Below are 13513 nucleotides of genomic sequence, written 5' to 3' on the forward strand. Positions count from 1 at the left end.
CTTTTGGAAGCATTGCTTCTAGGATAGAATATCTCTGTAAAACAATGCCGTATAGAGGCACAATATGGTGGCCAACTGAGTGCCTATTTTTCTGTAGTACAGGGTCACATGAATTTTGTGTGTTGTGTGTCTCTGTGCAGATCAAGTTAAAAAATAATTCCTAAAATTAAAATAAAGGTTTTTATGTATGCAGGTTTTTTGAGCCATTCTATCCATAGACGTTACTATAGGTAAACACAGCCCTCTTTGTATATAATGACACAATTTGTCTGACATCTTGTTTTTTAATGTAAGTTTGGTGTGAAAATGAACATTGCCGTTTGTATGTAGCTACAGTATATCCTTTGGCATATCAAGTTGATCTTGTTTTTTAATGCCAATCTTAGAATCCACAAACCCCACCTGGTCTAAGCTAAAGTCTCCCCAACACTATATTTCATTGACTACTATCCTTGTTTATTTTATATGTTATATTTGTATTCCTTTAATTTCTTGCTATCCATTTGCCTTAAAACATTTAGGTTCTCTGTAATATGTTTTAGTAGATTACTTTTAAAGCAAACATGGAATATGAAGATAAATTATATTCTGTCACATGTTTTCCAGGTGACATACAGATAGGAATGGTGGATAAGAAAGGACAGTTAGAGGTTGAAGTAATAAGAGCTCGAGGCCTCATACAAAAGCCGGGCTCCAAATCCACGCCAGGTAAGAATTTGTAAAAAAAAAATGTTTTGCATTAACTATTATTGCTTCCATATTGACAAATCTAATGGTGTTCCAGTCCTATCCATCCTAAATGCATGTGCCCACAGCCCCTGAAGTATTACATGCAGCTAGGGGTGTATCTATAAGGGGGTGCAGACATAGCAGTTGCAACTAGGACGTGGTGCCTTAGGGGCTAAAAGCCCCTCTGCCACATAAAAAGACACTAGTATTATAAAAGGGCACATAGCAGGTGTGTGGGGGGGGGGGGGGAGTCCCCTGGTACAAATTATGCATTGGGGTCTTGCTTCATGTTAGTCCTCTGCTTCCTGGGGTAGACTCTTCTTGGCTAAGATTGGAAAACTGTAAGGTTTACACTTGGCATCCCCTAATACTGGCTTCTCAAACTTTTTCTACTGGACCTCACCAACAGAACATGGTGATAACCGTGCCTCGCCAAATTTCAAACTTTAGGATTCAAAAAATTTTAATTTGTATTTCATTTGTTTATTGTACCCAGTATAACATTTAAATAAGCACAAAATGTTTTATTACCATATTTTTTGGACTATGAGACACATTGGACTATAAGACGCACCCATAATTTAAAGCATAAAAGAGGAGAAATCATTTATTTTTTTACTGTACATGTCCTATGGGTAGTATTAAGGCGATACAGTACTATAGTGCCCCAATACAATGCCAGCCTCAGTGCCCCAATATAATACCAGACACAAATGTCTGTAAGGGTATGTTCACACGGCGGGGGTCCGTAACGGCTGAAATTACGGGGATGTTTCAGCCTGAAAACATCCCCGTAATTTCAGCCGTACCGGCATGTGCAGGCGCTTGAACGCCGCGTCAATTACGGCCGTAATTAGCGCTGCTATTCATTGGAGTCAATGAATAGCGGCTCCAATTACGGCCAAAGAAGTGACATGTCACTTCTTCTACGCGGGCGTCTATTTACGCGCCGTCATTTGACAGCGGCGCGTAAATATACGCCTCGTGTGAACAGACAAACGTCTGCCCATTGCTTTCAATGGGCAGATGTTTGTCAGCGCTATTGAGGCGCTATTTTCGGGCGTAATTCGGGGCAAAAACGCCCGATTTACGTCCGTAAATAGGCCGTGTGAACATACCCTTATTTGCTCACCGAACAGTAAGATTTTACTGAATTGCGTGTGTACGATGTGACTATTTATTGAGCAGATAACACAGAGATCCTTTACACACAGCAAAGGACATGCTGATTCCATTACAGTTCACTGCAAGGACCTGTTGAATCACGGAGCTGAGTCTCTTGCTTTTTCATACACTGGCAGCTGCCTGCATTCGGACTATGAGACGCAACAGAAAGTTATAGCACAGTTTTTAGGACAAAAAGTGTGTCAAATAGTCTGAAAAATACAGTATGTTGCCTAACCAGAGATTGCTGCAGCCAGAGAAAGGCCTGTGCAGCATATAATTACTAATGTGAAAACTGCTACCCCAGCCATGCCTTACCAAAATCTAGTGGGTGCCTCACAGTTTCAAAAGTGCTGCCCTAATACATTGTTTATGCATGGCGAAATGTGCTTTTTGTGTGTTTTAATTTAGCCAAAACAAGGAGTTTATGCAAAAATATATATATTTTTCCTTCCTTTAGGACCAACCCCTGGCTTTGGCAAAAAATAACATATGAAAAATACCAGACCTAAAAGGAATGGTCTCATCTGGACAACCCCAATTGTAAATAGCCACCTCGGCGATTAAACTTCTAGCGGTTTAATGTAGTGTTAAACAGTGCCCACAGAACCTAAATAAATGGTCGATCAAGAACTTATGGTCACACTACATCCTGCAGATTGAGAGTCACTCTGTACAGTAGCTGAGGCTAATAGAAGGAGTACTCCTCCCCTCTATGACATTCACATTAATAAGATGGCAGATGGTACAACTCCTTTAAGCAACCTATAGTGGAATATGGAGTGTTTATAAGGTGGGAAATTAATTATTATAAGTTTGTTAACATGTGACATGCTATTTTCAGCTCCATATGTGAAGGTGTACCTTTTAGAAAATGGAGCTTGTGTAGCCAAGAAGAAGACAAGAATTGCACGGAAGACCCTTGATCCACTTTATCAACAAAATTTGGTTTTTGAAGAAAGCCCTCATGGAAAGGTCCTCCAGGTAAAGTTGTTAGTGGTTTCTTTTACCAGTTGAACCATCGAAGTCCAGGGATTACGATTCTTTTACTTCTTGTATTTTGTTACAGTTTGAGGAACGATTTGAGGTTCATGTTCGCCCTTCATCAGTTCACATATAACTCTACATAAAAAATGTAATAACCTTACAAACAATGCACACACTGTACATTATGGCAGCTCTGATAAAGGTGTGGCCCATACTCAATAGCTCGTCAAAAATAGTAGTCACAGGCTGTAGCACATGATCTTTTTATGGTCACGCCTGTGGGGTATGTGGACCCACTAGGCCGCTCCGCTGTAGCGGAGTAGCAGCTGGCCAAACTACAGTCAATAACAGTCTCTAGGGTAAGAGTACCTGGGAAGATGATTTGGCAGATACTCAGAGTAGCAGACACGTGGTGAAGCAGACACTTGGCACAGATGATGCTAGGCGTGGCAGATGACACTGGACGTGGCAGATGAGACATATACGACTCCAACAATAGACTTCGGCCCAGGAGCAAACAGCAACATGATACGGGAAACAGGATACAGAAATACTGGGAGCAGGATACAACTAAGGGACCATTTGCTTAGACTAACATAAAATACAACAACAATTCTCAGGCACAGGATTGTGGGCAGGACGGATTAAAGTAGGGCAGGGTGGACAGGGATAGGTTAGGGAATGAAATAGTGGTGCGCGCTGGCCCTTTAAGAGGAGACCAGGGTGCACACGCACCCTACGGGAACGATTAGCAGGGGGAGGCAGTACTTGCCGGCAAGGGGAAGGAGAACGCCGGCATATAGGTAAGTTAAGCTGGCGGCCGCCATGGGAAGCCAGATAGCGGCGAATAGCAGCCGCCAGCGCTATTAGTGAATTCACATGTCGCTAATTTGTTGCGGATTTTAAAAAACCCCATCCACATGGAGCAGAAAAAATCCATGCAAAATTCAGCGCATGCTACGGATTTTCAAATCCTCAGTTTGTCTATTATATCACGGGATTATCATCGGTTTTGACCGCGGATTTCACCTTTTGCAATGTAAAGGGTAAGATCCGTTGCAAATCCGTAGCAATAATCTCAAAAAAAATTTGACGGCAGATAAATCTGCGTCGTTTGACTTCTCCACTTACAGCTGCTGGCCGACCGAAAGAGATCATGTAATTTACTTTGTGGCTTTACAGAACCAGTGCTTTCTTTTCGGCCATCTTTTTGACTATTTAGTGCACGTAATTACACTGACTAGTATAACGCTATAGGGGCATCACACTGATGTATTTATATTAATAGGTGTCACATAGTGACAGGTTCTCTTTAAAATCAATTAAACAAAGTTTGTGTAGTTTATATTTTCCATTGAAATGAAAACATAGGTCACCTTCTCTACGAATTAAGTATATTGCCTTCCATTGGTATAAAATTGTACAGGACTAGTTGGTGTAGAAAGGATGCCATGTATCTTCCATTGGACCAAATACAATTACTTTGTCTCTGTACTCTATGTGCAGCTTAAATAGATATTCATCTTTTATATCATATTAGGCTATTCAAGTAATATGACTATTATTCACATTTATAATTTTAAATATCGTAATTTTCAGACTATAAGACACACCTGACTATAAGACGCATTCAGGTTTTAGACAACAGAAAACAGGAAAAAATTATTTCACACTTTACTAATTTTACGAAGAAAAAACTATTTGTTAAAAAAACATTTGTTCTGTTTCACCACATTATGAAAGCCATGACTTTTATATTTTTTCATCGATTGAGCGGTGTGAGGGCTTGTTTTTTGCGGGACGAGCTGTAGTTTTTATTGGCGCCATTTTTTCGTACATACGATATTTTGATCACTTTTAATTAAATTTTTGTTAGCGCTAAGGTAACCAAAAAACAACGATTCTTGTTTTAAATTTTATTTTTTATGCCTTTCACCGCACAAGTTAAATAATGGTATATTGTAACAGTTGGGACCCGCATCTATCTGATATTTATGACAGATCCAGATCCTGTGGATCTGTCATAAATGTCCTTAATCGAAAAACCCCTATAAATGCTGCGGTGGCTATTGACCGCGGCATTTAACTAGTTAAATGGCCAGGAACAGCGTGATCCCTGTTCCTGGCCGTTAGAGTAGCGTGTCAGCTGTAAAACACAGCTGACTCCTGCAGTGTATCGAGCGGGCTCTGCGCGTGTCCAGGTCCCTTGACTGACGACTATAAGGCTGGATTCACACGAGGTCATTACGTCCGTAATTGACGGACGTATTTCGGCCGCAAGTCCCAAACCGAACACAGTGCAGGGAGCCGGGCTCCTAGCATCATAGTTATGTACGACGCTAGGAGTCCCTGCCTCGCTGCCAGACAACTGTCCCGTACTGTAATCATGTTTTCAGTACGGGACAGTTGTCCGGCAGCGAGGCAGGGACTCCTAGCATCATACATAACTATGATGCTAGGACCCGGCTCCCTGCACTGTGTTCGGTCTGGGACTTGCGGCCAAAATACGTCCGTCAATTACGGACGTAATGACCTCGTGTGAATCCAGCCTAAGACGCAGGGACTTTTTAGCAAGATTTATTCTAGCTAAAAACTGCAACTTATAGTTCGAAAAACACGGTAATATAATATAAATCTTGTCTACAAATGACCTGCTTCCCTGTTTTTCTGATACAGAACTCTAAATTCTCCACTTTTCTTCACTAGTGTCGAATAATATATGTCTGTAGCCACCACTAGTGGGAGCTTCCTGAAGACATATTTATACAGCTCTCCCCTAGTGGTGGTGCAGTCTGCCATAGAGCTACATGACAAAATGTTGTCTGTTTGAAGAGAAGCAGGAGATTTGAAGCTCTGTAACAGATAAATAGAGTTCCTACCTTTAGACTGGATTCACACTTGCAGTTTATGGTGGAGTTTTGTTTTTTTAGCTAAAGCTAGGAATGAACCTGAAAAGAAGGAAAAGTATAAAGGAAAGACTTATGCTTCTTCCCGCTTAGGTATCCACTCCTGTGAACCGCTCTAAGAACAGCACGAAAAACTGCACGTGTAAATCTGGCCTTATAAAGATTTATTGTGAAAACTATTTAGATTAAAACAAATGAAAGGATAGGATAGGTAAATTTAGGCTTACCTTTTCTACTATCGTTACATTTGAGGTTAAAGTTTTACGTTTTCATATTACCGTATTTATTTTCCTTAACAATGATAGAATGACCTCATGCATTGTACTGTGCTCATTGAGTGCTGAGCCGAAGGGCGTCGAGAGACCAGGAGAGATCTTAAACCACTCCTGACCTTCTTTTGGAGCCTCCGGCTGTCACTGATGTTTGAGCTCCTCAGTTCATGCAGATGTAAATCCAATGCAGTGTGAAAATAGTAGTTTCAAGTTTAACAACGAGAGCAAGGACGTGTTTTTCCATTGTCATTTTACATTTAACTAATACATAGGCTGGGCGAATATTTGTCGTAAAATCTCCTGATGTATACTATGAATGTCTGTACCCAGTGTTTGTAACTGCATACTATACAGTTGCATGTGTCACCCATTGACTCCCATTGTAAAATAGCCCATACAGTGCGGTATACCTTTTCTTTCAAGATTCCCATTGTGTTGAAAATCATTTACTATGCTTTTTAATACAATAAAAAAAGGTATATCGACACATACTGCCTGAACATTTTCCAAAAGGACACTGTTGGCATATATTGGGCATATTATATCCTATGGATATCGCTTGGCACATACGTCTCAAGAATTTTGGCTCTAAACACGATGTTAGCAGAGCCTTACATGAAAGAAAAAAGTAAATAGAATATAGTACAGTCTAGTAATTTTTTTTAACATGAGATAAAATACTGTATGTACTTGATTTTGTTACCACTTATATTGTTCATATCCTATTTACATGTAAACGTACAATGTTGGTTGTCAGTCAGATTTATTTATGTTTATCACATTTACAATAATAGGTTTTTATCAAAATTACAGAACCAGGGAAAAGTAGAAAAAATCCACAATAAATAAATTGAAAAAGTAAAAAAAAACAACAATAGTTCTTTTTAACCAAACAATTTGTTGTACACTACAGTAGAATAAAATGATTCAATTAATTCATAGTAAAAAATTATGTATTCAGTATTTTATACATTAGATTTTAATTTCATAAGCATACAATATTTTAAATATTATTTCTATGAATTTGACAATTTGTATTTGCTGATGCAACTGCAAAAATCTTTTCAAGATGCAATAATTTCATTTTAGAATTAATTTTTACGTTTCAAAAGTTTTATTTTATTTTACACATAAGAGCGACAACAAACCATTCAAAACTCACGTCTTTAGAATTTCAATTTAAATTGTATCAAATTTTGCACAATTGAACAATATATGAATATGTGATATACAATATATTATACTGTACTCTGCAATACTATATATAACGGTTTACTTGTTTTCTATCATTTTTCAAGGTTATTGTCTGGGGAGACTATGGCCGAATGGATCACAAATGTTTCATGGGTGTGGCACAGATTCTCCTGGAAGAACTTGATCTGTCTAGTGTGGTGATTGGATGGTATAAGTTGTTTCCACCCTCATCATTGGTGGATCCAACAATGACACCCCTTACTCGCAGGGCTTCCCAATCATCTCTTGAAAGTTCAACAGGTCCTCCTTCCATTAGGTCATAGCGACCTGAGAGGCAGTCTAACCTGATGTAATCACAATGTTAATGCCCAATAAAAGATTCAGAACGGTGTACTTACGATCAAAAGCGTTGCTGGAGACAGACAATCATTTATTTTTTTGCCTGTAGTAATGATCCAAAAAAAAAAAAAAAAGATCTGAAAATGTGTCCTATTGGCAGAGAAAAGAAAGAATATGAGTACTGTAAATGAATATGCAGTTCAGCACTATTGAAGTCACACATGCTCAATGGGTTAGTAAGGGTGACATTGAATTACAAACTGGAAGCTTTCACTCTGTTAGAAATGTTTGTGATACATTTTTACAGGCCATAAGCAGTGTTATCATATTGGTATTTCAGCATATTTTATACTTGTTGATTCCATTATTTTTTTTTACAATGTGTTAATCTGCCAGTTTCATAAAAGCATTTGTGATAATTCTCACATAGCGCTTTTTTGTCCTTTTTTTATTGATTTCGTAAGAGCAGAGCATTGCAGAAGTGATGATGGCTGTGGTTCCACTGCCTGAAATACTGACAGTGACTTTGAGGAGCGCTGCTATGTAGTGCTTTCCTGTTATTACTGACATTGCTTTTTCATGTAGTGTTTTACCACTTGGAACCACAGATGTATTTTATGTATTATACTGCATGCTGCGATTCCATTGGAGCACAGCAATTGTCACCCATATTGTGGCATCAGGGCAAGGGATAAATGCAAATGCTGCAGTGCAGCAGTCGCATGAAGCAGCCCCTATAGAAATGGTCAATGAAATGCATCTATGTTCTTACATGATGTGACAAACACTACAGAATCGCCATGGATGCAATAGCGGTCATTATTATTTCAACCATACAGGATATGCTTTGTTTTGCCAACATTTTCACATCTGATAATAAAAATGCCAACATGTTTGTGTTATTCCTTGTTGCGGTATGGGAAACTGTATAATGATTTATTGCGTAAGATTATTCTTTATCAAAAATGTAAAAAAAAAGAATAATACTAATACAGGATAAAGTTTAAAAAATATTTTTTTCCCACTTTTAATTTGTCAATTTTGGATTGCAGTACAATTTATGGCTTTAATGTTTTTCCTTTTGATATGTTTCTGTGCATGGGAGAGATTTGAAGAAGTCTGTTTGCAACCAATGCTGAGGCTGCCGCAAGAGATTTCCTTCCTTTTGTCAGACCTACCGTCTGAGCTGTTTTTCTTTTTCCCATTAGTCAATTGCTGTACTTGTTTCTGTGTATAAATTGTATCGTTTACATCCCGTAATGCTGACCAATGGTGGGGATGAGCATATGACACTTTGAGCTGTATCCATGTCCCTAGGATATGTGTCACTTTAGACACCTGTGTCTATCCTGGGTAGAGCATGGTATGAGCTGTTTAAAATCACTGGAAATTCCAGTTGAGATATTCTGCACTTACTAATATTTTTATCCGATTTTTGTTTACATTTGTTTGAGATTGATGCAAGCACAAGGCTTGGTTTTTTAACGCAAAATATTGACCTTTTTTTGGGAGAAAAAAAATACTTAAATTTCAATTTGCATTTTTCTTTCTTTGTTCCTTTTTTTTGGCCTTGAAGTTCCTCGTGATCTCTGTACGTGTGCTAAAAAGCTGCAGACTGTGCAGGTGCATTGGTAATGTTTCCCTCCTTTTTTTGGGCCATTCGATTTTGTGATCACACGAGTAGAGCAGCATGTCATGGAGTAATTCAACGCTGCATGCATGTTTTGTAAAAAAAAAAAAAAGAGACAAAAAAAGGTTCATTAATAATGTGTGTTAGTTCCACATAGGCTGGCTTGTATGTTGCATGTACTTGTACAGTTTGACCGTAATGATAATGACATAACCAAGAAATCGAAGCCATCCATTTTTCTTATAGGCATTTTGCAGGTTTTTACCAGACTAGATGTGTTAGTCTGGTGCTAAATGCCTATAGATGGACATTATTTTCTACCCTATGGAAACGTAATGTAGTTCGGACCAAATTCCTTATAATAAATATTTTGGTGTAAATTCCTACTGTGGGGCTGTAACACATGTAGAAATTGTGTACACACTAGGTTTTGATTCATAGACATACTGCCTGCACCAAGTGAATTATTTATTGTTAATATACAGGCTGAAACCATTATGCCCGTATTTGTGTAGGGCACGGATAGGTTACTGCTTGACCTGCTGAGCAGGAAGAACTGAAGCACTGGTGCACTAATAGATTATGTACTGTCTTAGTGGCCAAAACAACTGAACTAATTCTAATTGGGTAGTATCTTTCTATTTGACCACTTGTCTTAACACCCCCCTGTGCTTTTAAATAAACTTCCAACTCATGTTATGTAAACATGTTTAATAAAATTTACTTTTCATGTCCATTATTGTTGTCTTTTACTTTTAAAACCCGACGTTGTTTCCAGACATTCGAAGGGAGGCAAAGAAGAGGACGATTTGTTTTCTGCTGTAAATTAATAGTAATACATATGAAAGATCGTGTACAATTCTTTTACCAGAACAACATACGATTGGTCTTTAATTAAGGAACACAATAGGCCTCATGTATCAAAACTGTCTGACAGGAAAACTGGTCTTTTTGCCCATAGCAACCAATCAAGGTTCAGCCTTCATGTTTTAAACTGCTCTGGAAGAATAAAAGCTGCATTGGGATTGGTTACTATAGGTAACAAGGCCAGTTTTTATGTTAGACAGTTTTGATAATGATCACAAACATAACCAGAATGGGTTCTATAGGTTACAGTGTCATTATGTGTACCATTGTGTTATCTAAGTTATATTATGAGTTAATACTTACCAATTAGTGTATGTTTACTTGTCTTTTGTGAAAAATGGGAAGAGAGTTTTTTTTTTTAAACTATTAGATGTTTTCTTTATTAAACAAATGTTGCCCTTGTTTTAGTCCCCCTATGGGACTTTACCATACAATCTATGGATCGCTCATACAATACACTGATATTTCTCTGTCAATTCATCCCCTTTAATTTCAGCTGCCATAAAACGCGCACACCCTGCTGTACTGACTACACACAAAGTACTGGAAAGAAGTGTGCGTCTTTAATATGACTACCCCGAAAACATTTTATATATAAAATATAAATACGGATATAGTCATCTTTTTCTTGACTTTTAACGCATTAAATACACAGTGGCTAGATCCTTTATCGTGACTTTTTCAATGGCTTTTGTTGTGTGATCTCACACTAGCAAGTTATCATAGTCAAGATAAAGATGGCTACATCCGTAGATTACAATTAAAAAACAAACAAACATGCACATTATTTATCATCTATATACTTAAATCTAATTAATGAAACAAAATTTAAATACTTGACACATTCCCTTTAATATTACTCTCCTCTGTCCTTGTCACTTTTAGCATCCCTTTAACAAGCACAATACACATATTTGCATCCATTTTGGCATTTCCAAAGAAATGAAGAAGTAAACTGAATGACTAATATATGGCTAAATACATTAACGTCTTAATAACAAGTGATATCTATCATGAGCGGATGCATTATAATCGTAATGACCCATAGGTTAAAGATAACTTAATATTTATACCGTATGTCGCATGGTAAAGATGGTGGATATGATGGGGTTTTTTTTCCATTCCCCTCAAAAAAATATTGTATAAAAATTAGTCATTAAATTCAATTTTTTTTATTTTTTATAAAAGCTAATTAATAAATTATATGTACCCCAAAATTGTGCAATTGAAAAATACAAGTTGTGCTGCAAAAAAAAAAACATGCTCGCATATAGCTACATCAACAGAAAAATAAAAAAAGGTTATGTCTCTTGGAATATGTGGATGAAAAAAATGGTTTGGTCATTAAAGCCCAAACAGGTCTGGTCATTACAGGGTTAAGATCTAAAGATCTAAAAAAAAGATAGTCAGCTGACATTGTAGACATTGGTGATTTTTTCGCAATTTATTTAGGTGAGTTTTCCATATTTACAGTAGGTCAAACCCCATATTTATGAAGCCCCTATACCACTTTTTCTTATACGAGCTTGCAATGAAAAGTTTTTTTTTAACCCTTTAGAGTTGATCAGAGATTGCCTACCATTGTTTAACCCCTTAATGACCGGGCCTGTTTGTACCTTAATGACCAAGCCAGATTTGTCAAATCTGGTATGTCTGACTTTATCAGAGAATAACTCTGTGAAAGTTTTGAATATCCAAGTAATTCTGACATTGTTGTACATGTTGTACTTTATTTTAGTGGTAAAAGTAGACTGATACAATTTGCGGAAATAAATTAAAAAATGGAAGACATTTTGTAAAAATTTACATTTTTCCCTATTTTTAACTGCAATATGTCACATATGTACATACATACTGTACAATTTTTTTAATTAAATATATATTTACATCTCTTTACTGTATTTTGGCAGCACTTTTGAAAAAATAAAATAAATTTTCAGCAATTTAGAGGACTTACAAATTGAATAATAATTGTATAAATTTTGAAGTACATTTTGTTTTCCTGCACCAAGCCAGGTTTTCAGAGGCTCATAGGTCTCAGAGTGATGGAAACCCCCACAAAAAAAATTTTCACTTTTTTTCATAAAAGTATCAGTTTGAAGACCAATTTCTTTGAAGACAATGAGAATGAAGAAACACACCACAAAATCTATCACCCTGTTTCTCCTGTTTTAAAAAATACCGACATTGTGGCCCTAATACGCTGCCTGCACACACGGCAGGGCCCAAAAGGAAGGAAGCACCTGGAGACTTTCAGGACTCATATTTTGATTGAAAATGTTTAAGGCCCCACTGTACATTTGGAGAAGCTTTGAGCTGCCAGAACGATAGAAACTCCCCATAAACTACCCCATTTAGAAAACTAGACCCCATAAGGTATTTATTTAGGGGTATAGTAAGTATTTTGATCCCACAGTTTTTTGTTAAATTTAATGCATAACAGGTGAAAAAAAAATGATTTCACGTTTTTCATAAAAGTATCAGTTTGAAGACCAATTTCTTTGTAAAGCGAACATCAGAATGAAGAAACACACCACAAAATCTATCACCCTGTTTCTCCTGTTTTCAAAAATACCCACATTGTGGCCCTAATGCGCTGCCTGGAGACACGGCAGGGCCCAAATGAAGGAAGCACCCGGAGACTTTCAGGACTCATATTTTGCTTGAAAATGTTTTAGGCCCCACTGTACATTTGGAGAGGCTTTGAGCTGCCAGAACGATAGAAACTCCCCATAAACTACCCCATTTAGAAAACTAGACCCCATAACGTAATATTTAGGTGTATAGTATTTTATGTCAATATATTTTTATTGAGAAAATACGTAACAATATGTAAACATTACAGGCAATATATATTTTGCGGCTCACAGGCCTGCTAAAAGAAGTACTTATACACATTCGAAGGCAATCTTAAATCAGATCTAGATAAGTAGAGAACCAGACCATACATGACATTATTAATAATCTTCCCATTTTACCAAGTAGATGCATGCTCGGTCATTTCTGCCTTTTTCGTCAGGGGCATTTCTCTTAAGCATCGGAGAAACATAAACAAGAACAAACAATAACAGGTGACTAACATGAGACCAGTATACAAGTAGGTGTAAGTACTAGAATGCTCGACTTCTGTATGTGAGATAATGAAATCAGGTCAGAGGAGAGGAGGTCAGGGTATGACCATATAACAGACTTTTAGTGAAATCTAGCCAATTCTGCCACGTTTGTAGCAATTTTACATGAGTTCCACTCTCCCATCCAGCAAGTTCTTCCATTCTAAAAATCTGTCTAATCTTTTCCAGCCATTGAGGGATTGTAGGCGGGGACTCAGATTTCCATTGCAAGGGGATGAGAAGTTTGGCTGCCGTCAACAAATGGGTTACTAGTGAATGCTTAGTTGGCCGAAATGAAGTGTTAGGTAACCACAG

At 37.4% G+C, this 13513-nt stretch overlaps 1 protein-coding gene across 13 annotated transcripts in view; it reads left to right on the plus strand.

The window, feature by feature from the left end:
• RIMS1 (regulating synaptic membrane exocytosis 1) overlaps positions 1-9955 on the plus strand; it is a 318140-nt gene extending 308185 nt beyond the window's left edge. For all 13 annotated transcript variants that reach the window (XM_075862025.1, XM_075862029.1, XM_075862026.1 and 10 more), the window contains 3 exons: positions 607-708; positions 2738-2877; positions 7357-9955. In XM_075862025.1, coding sequence (XP_075718140.1) covers positions 607-708; positions 2738-2877; positions 7357-7575 — 461 coding nt within the window. In that variant the 3' untranslated portion in view covers positions 7576-9955. The remainder of the gene's footprint in view (positions 1-606; positions 709-2737; positions 2878-7356) is intronic.
• The last annotated feature ends 3558 nt before the right edge of the window (positions 9956-13513 follow it).

This window comes from Rhinoderma darwinii, chromosome 4 (genome assembly GCF_050947455.1).
Source record: "Rhinoderma darwinii isolate aRhiDar2 chromosome 4, aRhiDar2.hap1, whole genome shotgun sequence".
In the NCBI taxonomy this organism is placed as follows: Eukaryota; Metazoa; Chordata; class Amphibia; order Anura; family Rhinodermatidae; genus Rhinoderma; species Rhinoderma darwinii.